Source organism: Dicentrarchus labrax, unplaced genomic scaffold (genome assembly GCF_905237075.1).
Source record: "Dicentrarchus labrax unplaced genomic scaffold, dlabrax2021, whole genome shotgun sequence".
NCBI classification, from domain to species: domain Eukaryota; kingdom Metazoa; phylum Chordata; class Actinopteri; family Moronidae; genus Dicentrarchus; species Dicentrarchus labrax.
The window spans coordinates 5,584,244-5,596,659 of NW_026136719.1; the positions used below are offsets into that span (position 1 = coordinate 5,584,244).

A 12,416-nucleotide genomic window follows, 5' to 3' on the forward strand; every position below is an offset into this window, starting at 1 on the left:
CGCCCTCATAATCATTCCCATTATTAACCACTCATCACTCCCTATACCAGCAACAGAACAACACAACTTAGCAATAATCAATGATTACATAGTTAGACACTACACACATTTTTCAGCATTCCCGGATCAGGATTTCAAAACACAAGCAGACAACATACAGTGGACCACAGAGACAGCCAGTGGGAATATATATATATATCTCTTGTTGATTGTGGCCTGTGGATTGTTGGTCCACTCCTCTTCAATGGCTGTGCAAAGTTGCTGGATATTGGCAGGACGTGGAACACGCTGTGTATACTCCAATCCAGAGCATCCCAAACATGCTCAATGGGTGACATGTCCGGGGAGTATGCTGGCCATGCAAGAACTACCATGTTTTCAGCTTCCAGGAATTGGGTACAGATCCTTGCAACATGGAGCCGTGCATTATCCTGCTGCAACATGAGGTGATGGTCGTGGATGAATGGCACAACAATGGGCCTCAGGATCTCGTCGCGGTATCTATCTGTATATTCAAAATGCCATCAATAAAATGCACCTGTGTTCGTCGTCCATAACACACGCCTGCCCATACCATAACCCCACCGCCACCATGGGCCACTCGATCCACAACGTTGACATCAGCAAACCGCTCACCCACACGACGCCATACACGCTGTCTGCCATCTGCCCTGTACAGTGAACACCGGGATTCATCCGTGAAGAGAACACCTCTCAAAGTGCCAGACGCCAACGATTGTGAGCATTTGCCCACTCAAGTCGGTTAGGACGATGAACTGCAGTCAGGTCGAGACCCCGATGAGGACGACGAGCATGCAGATGAGCTTCCCTGAGACGGTTCCTGACAGTTTGTGCAGAAATTCTTTGGTTATGCAAACCGATTGTTGCAGCAGCTGTCCGGGTGGCTGGTCTCAGACGATCTTGGAGGTGAAGATGCTGGATGTGGAGGTCCTGGGCTGGTGTGGTTACACGTGGTCTGCGGTTGTGAGGCCGGTTGGATGTACTGCCAAATTCTCTGAAACGCCTTTGGAGACGGCTTATGTTAGAGAAATTAACATTCAATTCACGGGCAACAGCTCTGGTGGACATTCCTGCAGTCAGCTTACCAATGGCACGCTCCCTCAAAACTTGCGACATCTGTGGCATTGTGCTGTTTGATGGAACTGCACATTTCCGAATGGCCTTTTATTGTGGCCAGCATAAGGCACACCTGTGCAATACCCATGCTGTCTGATCAGCATCTTGATATGCCACACACAGATTTGTGAACAATATTTGAGAGAAATAGGCCTTTTGTGTACATAGAGAAAGTCTTGGATCTTTGAGTTCAGCTCGTGATGAATGGGGGCAAAAACAAAAGTGTTGTGTTTATAATTTTGTTCAGTGTACGTAGAACAGAACAGCAGCATTTGACAAGCATGCCAGAAATACACAGTATTGTGTGTATAATATTTCTCTTATTTGTTTATTTTATGCATTTTTACTAATATTTTTGTACTATTAATTGCATTACTTAGTGTCTGATTGCATATTGAATCTGGTCTGTAGCATCATATATTTCACAATTTATCACCATGAAACACACAAAAGCACCACATAATTTATTTATTCTATTATTTGTACAATTTTTCCAACAGTGTGGCTTCACATAATACACATAAATGAAAGATGCTTGTCAACAGCAGAACAACACTCAGGTGTTCATGCTTCCGTCTCGAACATCTTCTTCCTGCCGCCCATCCCGGCCTTGTCCTCGATGTTCTTCCTCCAGTCGCCTGTTTGCTTCTCCTGAGAAACACATGAAATAAATCAAATCAAAGAGAGGAAATAGTTCAGACTCTCTCAATGTTTTGTGTTTGAGGAGCTATGATTTTCAGTCAGCTCTGTTGTTTTAATTGCTTGTTATTAAATCTGAAATGCTCCCTGTTGTTTTTATGTAAATGAATGAGCTAAAGTTTGAGTTTTTCAGAGATCAAACCACAGAATTCAGTTAAAATTAAAATTAAATGTAACTGTGCTGTAATTATCCCTCAGAGTCTTGTTAAAAATCTGAAGCACTCACCTCTTCTTTCACCTCCTTCTTGACCTGCTTCAGGTTGGCTCTCAGGTCCATGGCCACTTTGTGTTTGGAGCCCAGCAGAGCGGCCAGCATGTCGTCGGCCGACATCCGCACCTTCTTCAGGGCCGGCTTCTTAAACTTCCCCTTCAGATCCTGAACCATCAACTTCAGGTCGTTGACCTGACAGAGAAGACAGTGACTCAGATGAGTGTGTGCGTAATTAAACATCTTAAACATCTGTTTAAATGCCATTGGAAGATGCATCCACATTTCTAAAATTACATGTAGCAAAAGAATATTAAAACAATTGGAAGTTCTCTGAGACATGATGGAAATTAGTCTGTTTGTCTCTGAGCTGTTTTGAATTCATTACTGAATTCAATGGGAGTTAAACCTTAATTTAAGAACACACCACTGGGTTCATAATGAAATTAAATGACACTGGTGTTAGCCTTAAAAGGTCCAGTGTGTAACATTTAGGATCTATTTATAGAAATGGAATATAAACCAAACACCAGCTGTAGATAGGGCCTTTTGAGAGTTTTATAGCCACTGTTAGTTTCTCCTAAACACTTCACAGCCCGCTCTCATTCCCAGGTCGTCAAATACAGACGTGAGCGGTGTTCAGTTAGTTGCAATCTGCAACTTCACTGCTAGATGCCACTAAATACTACCCACTGGACCTTTAATTTTCGAAGACGTACCTCCTTGCTGGACTTTGTCGCTTTGATCTCCATGTCGTATCGCTCATCGTCCACCAAATCGATCTGCTTGTGAATTTTCCGGCACAGCTCCTGGTGTTATAGTGGACAGGAAAAGAGGAAAGTGAAGAATGAGTGTTTAATAGAGGCTTTATTCACAAACGTACTAAGCAGAGGATCAAATTTAGCTTTTCTCTTGTGAATTACTTTATAATTATACCATTAATTGGAAAACACCAGCTTGTTTTTGGCCAAGAAAGGCAATCTTACAATATTACCCACTCATTGTGACTACAGCATTATTCAAAAGACAGTAGTGACTTGAGACATAAGAGTTTTTATTATTTTTATTAACATTTAACCAGAATCACAATCTTTCCTAATCTTTTACCAAAGTGCTTCTGTTGCAGGAGTCTGGATGCGAATTCTGGCTGTCCGCCAACCACTTTGTTACATAATTGTAGTGTTTCACAATAGTTGTCTCTGAGCATAATCCAGGCCAGAACCAAAACGTAATTATGAAAAACCATTTAATAATATAAAAACATAATTTCTAGGAGAGAGGGTTGCTCCTGAGGGAAATATCGCTCTCTTCAGCTGATAAATGCTCCACTTTGTTCAGCAGCTGGTCTCTGAATGTGACTGTCATTTGGAGCAGGTAGTGTATAGTGGGTCTATCAGGGCTCATTCACTGACAAACGCTGCCTGCTGTGACTAGAAAGGAGCTTGAAGAGAGCAGTGAGTGGTTTATTAAAACAATACATTTGTCTGAAAGATGCTAAAACAAGGCTGCCCAAAGTGTGGCCTGCGGGGCAAAGTTGGCCCAAGGTAAGGTTTGATTTGGCCCGCCAAACAAACTAACAAAAAAACAATTATTGATAAATATGTAGGATCCCTAATTAGTCATTCATTCATTGCATCTTAACATACAATAAGAAAGATGTTTGCTTTAGGCCTGTGGCCCACCATTAAGTTTTAGTTTTGGCCCTTTAAGGGAGAAAAATTGGGATCCCCTCTGCTAAAAACATATGAGTAAATGGAACTTTATGAATGCAATTACATTCAGAAAACTCTTTGGTTTCCTGCCTTGGGATTACTATCATTATTATTTAGTGGTTCATTGAGGCATTATAAAAGCCAAGAGGAGGTAGTATAGAAATGCAACTCAGGGAAACATATTTCCCTCCCTGCTGTCCATACTGTAATATTTGAGATGTAGAGGGAGGAACAAACAAAAGTAGAGTATAACAACAATTATGTATAAAAATAGCCCAAAAACCAACAAAAGTTGGGTGTTTTTTCCGCTCGGTTTTTTTACTGTTCATGGAGCTCCCATGGGATTTTTGTGTTCCTGCAGGGCACCAGAGTCACCAAGGCCTCATGGGAGCTGTTGTTAAATGCTAAAAAATTTTTTAAATGTTACTTACGGGCAAGTACAGAAGTGCATAAACATTTAGTTTAGAACAGGAACTGATGGTGGATATAAGCTGTACTGTTCTATAAACGAACACCAGCCATGTTTGTCAGTGTGTCTGGCCTCCTCCCAGCAGCCAGCTGGTGGAGGTTTACCTGGAGCTCTTGCATGCAGCCCGGGATGGAGAGGGCGGGGCAGTTCTCCTCCATGTACATCATCTTCTCCTTCTCAGCCTCCCGTGCCTCCTCCTCCAGCATCATCTCTCCGATCTGCAGCAGCAAGCTCTGAGAGGAAGAGGAGGAGAGCGTTCAGAGCACTACAACTCCGGGCTGATGCTCAGGGAGTCTTGATCAAGTGTTTATGTGATGATACTGATAACTGTTTCTTTATCAAGACATGTAAACACAATGTGTGCATAAAGTCACAGAAGAGACTGAGACGTTCATAACACTGCAACATAAAACATTTATTCTATTTATTTCAGGGATAGTTAAGTGAAAATGTCCTTTTTAGGAAATGCTGCTATTTTAAATCATTGCTTATATTTTTTCTTTCTTTTCTATCATTTTCTTTCCTGTAAATGTTGTTTTTTGTTGGCTTCATACATTAATTATTCTGCAATTGTTAACAGAAACACTGCCAGATATTCTGATTTCAAGAGAACAACCTGGTTCAACAAACCAATAATATAAAACCGATCTTTAAAAGATCAAATAAATTCTGATATTTAATTACCAGTTACTAGGACCACAAATTTAGTTCTAAGGGTGCTTTGGGGTCATTAAAATCATGGATGTGTTCAGCAAATTTCATGGCAGTCTTGTTCTAAGTAAGTCTGAAATATATTGCACATGGCTGCAACTAATGATTTTTACAATTAATAGATTAATTGTGTAATCTATAAAATGCAATGTAATGTTTCAATGACAAAAATGACCAAAAAAAACCCCAAAGATATTCAGTTTACAATAAAATCAAACCGACAAAAGCAGCAAATTCTAATGTTAGAGAAGCTGTAACAACAATATAAATATAGTTGTAAGAAGAAATGGTATAAATGAGTAACTGATGATTGAATGCTGGAGTGTGTGTAATATGAAAACTCATGGAGTGTCAAAAATGTGAGGGAGTCATCTGTGGGGGAGCGTTACTGTGATCAGTAAACTGTAAGACAGTCCGTATATATTCTCTTATTTATGGAGGAAAGTTCAGGCAGTCACGTAAAACACATTAAAATTTGTTGGCGAATGAATATCTGCGGCCATTTTCATCTCCACTAGTTTTCTAGGTACCTCCAGTGTCCGTCACAGGGACATTTTTTTATCTGATGGTCACCAAAAATCAGCAGAAATAATCATCCGAGGATCATGACCATGTAAAGCAACTCTTGGGGGTCAGACATGTATGTTACACATTTTTTCCAAGCATTCCTTTAATTTGATCTCTTTTCTTGTCATCTTGTATTATATAGTTAATTTGACCTTTAAAATGTTATTATATAGTAAATAAATCACTGCTTGGTTGACGTAGTTATAGACGTAATGTAACCAGTGACATTGCTTTGTTTTAAGGGGTCACAAGCCAAAAAAAAGCCAAAGTAAGAGACAATGTCCCCATAAAGAAAGGGTCTCAAACTGCTGGCCCCTCCGTCCAACCCACAATGTGATGTCTAAGATATAAAATAATCCGGCCCACAAGAATATTATTAATTGAATTATGTTTTTATAGTTGTTTCAAACTACCTTTTTATATACATAAAATAATTTCAAAGGTCAAATGCGTACAACTGGTTGATGAAATGAGAGCAGGTTTAAGGCCTTCATTTGTTGTGTGCGTGTGAACAACAAAGATGATATCAAAATGTAGAGAAACTGCTGTTTATAATGGAAATACTTAAATATTGCATTTTCTTGTAGTACTTGAACATTGAAGTGTCCCTCCTATGAGAGGACAAAACCAGCAGCTGATTTGAGTTTGAGACCCCTGCCATAAAGGTTGTTTGTAGGTCAAAAAATAATCACATTATCTATTTATTTGTTGGACTAAAAAGTTTCTGCCCCGTGATCTGTGTGGTTGTCACTCTTTACTCTCACACCAAAAACTTTTATAGAACTTTTGTGTGCAAACAAAACGTGTGAGCTTCTCGCACATATCAAACCACAGCAGATATCTTGCTGTTACACCGTGTTGGTTTAATATTTGGCCATTAAACACTTGATGATCTTTCAGTTCACATTCAGTTTTTAAACACAAATTTGAAGATTAGAAGAACTTCATCCACTCTATCTTACTCTACCTTGAGCTGATTCCTCCGGCTCGACGACATCTTTTTCCTTTAGAGAAACAAGAAGAAGTTTAAGTGAGAATGATTAATAGTAATTCTGTGAGTTTTGTAGGTTCCTCAGTTCAGATCAGGACTTACTCTGCCATCCTGACTGCAGCTGATTCCTGCCTGCTGCCAGGAGAAGAGAGGAGAGATAAATGGGAATGCCACAGTTTTATGGTGCCTTTATAGGTGTTGGTTCAGTGTGTGTGTGTGTGTGTGTGTGTGTGTGTGTGTGTGTGTGTGTGTGTGTGTGTGTGTGTGTGTGTGTGTGTGGACCAGTAGCAGTTGTCTTCAGAAGCTGTCGGTTGAATGTCAGACAGAGGGGGTCGATAGCAGCAGCTGATCCTCGAACAAACGCTTCAGGAATTTTCTTCTGGAAGCATCTTTAGACAATGTGGGACCGAGACAAGGACCCTGCACGGTTTTAATTCAGTTCTTTAGGGTTTAACCTAAATTATGTTTGTTCGAAAGACCAAACTCAACAATGAGCTATTGTGTGTGTGTGTGTGTGTATCAAAGCCTGATGTATCTTCTTCCACTGTGCCATAGAGCTCCATTGTTACCATTAAAAACACATCAATGAGCCACACTGTCGCACTGGGTGACATATTCCTGCAGTACCATGAACACACACACTGTCTTTTAACTCAGTCCCACACACACACCGTCCTGCTGCCATGAATACTCACTAGAGCAACAAATGGGGATTAATCCGCCGCTGAAAATAGTCCCCAACAAATGCACTTTTTCTGTTCTATTGATTGAGCAGCTGTTTTAGCTGTTAATTATTGAGTCTTTTTAAAATATGAAACCAAATATTTGATAAGCTGATATATGACTATTTTTATTATTATTTGTATTTTGATTTAGTTAAGTCAGTTGAAGGCACTTCTTCTATTTAAGAAAAAGGATCAAAACTCTCATCACTTTGTCATATTTATTTACTTAAAGAACAACTTGCTTTTAAAGTATCATCAAGTACTTAATCTTAATTTAATGGCTTTCACTTTTACATGAGCCACTATCCAGCCTTTACCGTTTACGTAGCTACAAATGAATCTGTGCTGAGTTCCTGTTACAGTGTGTGAAGCAGCAGTGAAGGAATGAAACACAGACAGATGAAAGGAGCAGTCAGCTGTTACAGACTACAGCTGAGCTGACTCAGAGGAAACCAGCGACAGCAGAAAAATCCCTCCACGGTTTAGGAAACTGAGCTTTCATTGTCTTTACAGTAGATCATGTGTCCACTGGTTTTATTTTCTTTTTCAAATTCCACAGACGGTTCTTTATAAATATCAGATCATAGATATTATTTGTCTCCTGATTATAAGTCCTCTCTCTCAGTAATGAATTACGGTTCTATGGAAGCTCATTTCTGCCAATGTGATGAAATTAAAAAAAGGATCATGTAAGTCATTATAATTGGAAACTTTCCCAAAATAATGACTTAACATCTCAAAATAATGACATACTCCCTGATTATACCCTCCGTCATACCCTTTACCCTTCAGAAATCCCATTAAAAGGCCAAAACCAATATGTGTTTGTCCATCTCTTGATACTTTCTGACTTCCCTACCCTGTGTGTGTCACTCAGTATCAACCACACTGGTTCCTTATAAAGGCATAAGTAAGGTAAGGTTAGAAAAATACCATAAAATACCTATGAAATGAAAGTTGTAACAATCTCTGAGAGCAGAACGGGCGTGTTGCTGAGGGTGAAACAGAAAAAGCTTCCCAGCAGCTGTCAGTTCTAAACTGGGAGGATTTATTGCTCTTACTGGTTCCCATTATATTCAGCTGCTCAAACACGATGGGAGGGACACACACACACACACACACACACACACACACAACACACACACACACACACACACACACTGATGCTCTTCGAGTAGTTTTATTTTTAAATTATAATTTTACAGCAAATGACAATTTACATTTAAAATTACAGCATCTATAACTTTCTTTGCCTGTAGGAGGCGACATTAACACAAATCTACAACCACAGGTCTGGTGTTGATTTCCTTTCCTGCAGGTGGTGCAGGTTGTCAGGTGTAGATCTGGTCTGACAATGACTGAACAGCTCTGCCTTGTGGTCAATCTGCAACCTGCGACCTGCATGAGTGAGTTTGTGAGTGATTTACAGGCCAAGAACAAAGGCGAGTAATACAGTGTGTGGTTTAACAGAAGGGCAATACTCACAATTCAACCCAAAAATATACAAAAAATGATTTAATATTTTTAATTTGAGTATTTAAAAAGTGAATAAATAAGTTAGTTTTAGTTTTTAATTTAGTTTTGTTTAACATTTGTGTCAAACTGCAGGCATTGAAGGTTATACATGTTTATTTTCAGGTTAATTTATCTATATTGATCTATATTAATCTTATTTTACTTATTTTATATTTTCATCTAACATCTTTTTGTGATCACTAAAATATCAGAGTAAGTGATTCTTTTGATTATATTCCTCTGGATGAGATCTTGGACCCACATGCACAATAAGAAATGTTTATTTCAGCCAAACTTTCATGGATGTTTCATGGTCAATTTTTATTGCTTAGGGAAAAAAATGGAAATCTGAACTTCCAAAGGAAACTGAAAAAACTTTTTTGATGTTGAGTTTTTTGATGAAGATCATATAATAGAAGAGTGTTTTGTCAAGATGTGCCATCTCTCCTTCACATGGTCAGTGTTAACTATACAAACTCTGGTACACAATAACCAGTGGCAGAAGAAGTATGCAGATCTTTTGAGTAAAAAACATATATACTTAAAGTACAAAACATAGTATTCTTTATGCAGAATGGTCCATTATGTCGTATTATTGGATTAAAAATAATTAAGCATCACTAATGTTACAGCTGGTAAAAGCTAACTTCAGTTAAGCTACTTTATATGCTGGTGTTATAGCAATATATCATAATATATTGGTTGATACATATTTTGTATTATTAACGTGAATCTGCAAAGTGACAAGTATAATATTAGCTTATAAATCCGTGTTATTGACAAATGTGTTTTTCTAATTTTAGTTTTTAGTTCAGTTTTAATTAACTATAATAACAGTGGTAGCTACCTCAAGTTAAGTAGCCCACAGTATTTGAGTAAATGTACTTAGTTACATTCCAGCAGTGACAACAAGCACAACAGGGAGAAGGTAGAGATGGTGGACACCTACAAGTTCCTGGGGGGACATTTAACAATGAACTGGACTGGACGGATCACACTGAGGCTCTCTACAGGAAAGGACAAAGCAGGCTGTTCTTTCTGAGGAGGCTCAGGTCATTGAACGTGTGCACTCGGCTACTACAGATGTTCTACCAGTCTGTAGTGGCCACAGTGTCCTCTTCTTTGCTGGGGTGTGCTGGGGAGGAGGCATCGGGACTAGGGGTGCCAACAAGCTGAGCAAGCTGGTGAAGTACAACTATTTATATTTAATTTCATTATGCATGCTCAAATATTTGCTCTCTATTAATAGTTAATTGCTTACTTGAATATTGCATAGTGTATATACTTTCACTTATAGTCTTATATTTTCTATTATATTTATAATATTTTATTGTGTGTAATATCTTGTTGTACCTCCACTTCTGTACTCTTTCTTTTGCACTACATTGTCCTAATGCTACAGTGTCAATTTGAATTTCTCCTAAAGGGGATCAATAAAGAAACATCTTATCTTATCCAGGATGTGGAATTAAATTATATAACAACAAAATATATATTTAAAATGATCTTATATCCTATATTACAACCCAGCAGTATAAAAACGCCATGTCATTGTCTCATTGCAGTGGTCCAGGTCCGAAAAGCTTTTATTTCTTTACGTTTTTAAATGACCGGAAGTCAACATGAAGTCTGGTCCAGAAGGCTTTTATTGTGAACCTGCTAACCGGAAGTGATGCAGTATCATTAGCACAAGCTTGACAGTGGTGTGAAGATGGCGGCGTACAGTCGCACTCAGCTGCTGCTGCTGCTGCTGCCGTTGTCGTTACTGTGTCTCTGCGGCTTCGGCTCCGTCCTCGGCTTGAAGGCAGCCAGCGGCCCGGCCGAACCGCCCAACCCGCCCGTCCTCAGAGCCGCTGATCCCCCGGCCAAGGATGCACCTGCCGCCGCCGCCGCCGCCGCCGCCGCCGCCGCTGGGGCCTCACCGCCTCGAAGGGCGACCGGCTGGAAGCTGTCGGAGGAGGAGGCCTGCCGGGAGGACCTGACCCGCCTCTGCCCCAAACACACCTGGACCAACAACCTGGCCGTGCTGGAGTGCCTGCAGGACCGCAGAGAGGTAAGCGGCCGCCCGCAGAGCTGGTTGTGTGAGGGGGGGGTGGGTGGGGGTTCACACCGGTCCCGTGAGGTGAGGGGCAGCTGCTGGGTGTGTCGCCCCGGTGGTTTATAGACCCACACCGGCTGTCAGCATGATGCGGAGGTGAAGAGCTGATGGAGAGGTGGACTTCTACACCTGCATCAGGGTCCAACACACACTTACACCTGGTTTATTCACGGCACCAGGAGTCCACATCTGTTTCACCTGTCTGACACTCTGACACTACACATATTCCTACCACAATAAACACGGGAGAAATGTTTAAATTAGGCAATAATATTACAAATGAGTAACTTTGAGACACATGCATGTAGTTTTGTACTCTTTACTCCTCGCAGCTGTAGTAAAACCTGCAGAATATTGGGGGTTTGGATGCAGAACAGGCCACAATACATGATGCATTATTGAAGTTTGGTAATATTAGAAGTCAAATCAACAAATTCAACATAGAAATTACATTTGTATTCAAATACTGTATCTAATTAAAGAGTAGAACTAGGGGAAATATAAGTAAGTGATGTTAAAAAAGAACAATAAGTTTAAAAAAAATAAGGTGCTTTTTCATATTTAATTTATTCAGTTAAGTAGAGTCTCTGTAAATTTTAATTCCTAACATGAAGGATTAAATATAAAAAGTCCTCTCCACATTCGTAGGATAAAAAATATCTATCAATTTTAGTCAGTTTAAGTCTTTTTTCCCTTTTCTAAGTCAGTAAACTGACTAAGTGACATATTTTATGGATATTTAATATTATATTTAGTGCATAACAATAACAGGACAGAACAAGTCAACACAATAACTGCAGGAAGTTTGTGTAAAAAGAGCAATTTGGATGAATTTTGAGCAGATTATTTCCTGATCAGAGCATCAGAGATTAATTTGACTGATATTTTAGGAACTTTTTATACAATTTTGTGTCTATTATTATTATTATTATTATTATTATATTATTATAAGAAGCTTGTGTTCAGGTCTTTTAAGTATCTTAAACAATAATGTAATCGTTAGAATAATTAATGTTGTTCATTTAGTTATTTGTTTGTTTGTTTGTTTATGTTTTGGACTAAAATAAGACACATTCGGATGTGAAATTCACACACCAACTGTGCGACTGACGGTGCCATCTCAAGAGCACCACACTCAGCTTAAACCAGAGGCTCGATGTGGTTTCGAGGTTTTCCCACTCAGCACGCTGCACAGTACAGCGGCTCACTGCGACCCCGGCCAAGTAATTATCAACCTGAGGGAGGTGTGAGTGTGTGTGTGTGTGTGTGTGTGTGTGTGTGTGTGTGTGTGTGTGCAGTCATCCAGCAGTCACATGACTAACAGGGTGAAGTTAAAGCTCAGACTTTTTCCTGCGTTTGTTGAGTTTTCTTTGTGATTAAAAAAAAAACTAGATGTTTTTCACGCTGATCACAATCTGTGTTCAAGATCTGCCGCCTACGTACACACATTCATTTCTGGACGGTTATTTTGGACGTGAATGTGAGCAGCAGTGGTGGAAGTACATTTATTTAAGTGCTGTACCTAAAGTACAATTCTGAGCTACTTTAATCGAGTATTTTCATGTTATGCTACATTTATTTAGA

The 12,416-nt window shown here is 39.5% G+C and overlaps 2 protein-coding genes across 2 annotated transcripts in view; one reads left to right on the top strand and one right to left on the bottom strand.

Moving 5' to 3' along the window:
• Positions 1-1,590: 1,590 nt before the first annotated feature.
• LOC127352187 (troponin I, fast skeletal muscle-like) lies at positions 1,591-6,676 on the bottom strand. Its single transcript, XM_051380373.1, has 6 exons — positions 6,597-6,676; positions 6,471-6,507; positions 4,330-4,458; positions 2,764-2,853; positions 2,063-2,239; positions 1,591-1,788 (listed from the first exon to the last, which is right to left on the bottom strand). Exons 1-6 carry the CDS (start codon positions 6,602-6,604, stop codon positions 1,702-1,704), a joined length of 528 nt encoding a protein of 175 aa, XP_051236333.1. The 5' UTR covers positions 6,605-6,676; the 3' UTR covers positions 1,591-1,701.
• A 3,739-nt stretch (positions 6,677-10,415) lies between these two features.
• LOC127352179 (Golgi apparatus protein 1-like) overlaps positions 10,416-12,416 on the top strand; it is a 28,311-nt gene continuing 26,310 nt past the window's right edge. Inside the window, 1 exon segment of the mRNA XM_051380362.1 lies at positions 10,416-10,787. Coding sequence (XP_051236322.1) covers positions 10,446-10,787 — 342 coding nt within the window. The 5' untranslated portion in view covers positions 10,416-10,445.

Bases quoted from the DNA above. Each gene is read 5' to 3' on its own strand.
- LOC127352187 (XM_051380373.1), bottom strand. The intron at 2,240-2,763 runs GTACGTCTTCGA...CTTCTCTGTCAG, and splicing joins CGACAAAGTCCAGCAAGGAG to GTCAACGACCTGAAGTTGAT. The intron at 1,789-2,062 runs GTGAGTGCTTCA...TGTGTTTCTCAG, and splicing joins AGAAGGAGGTGAAAGAAGAG to GAGAAGCAAACAGGCGACTG.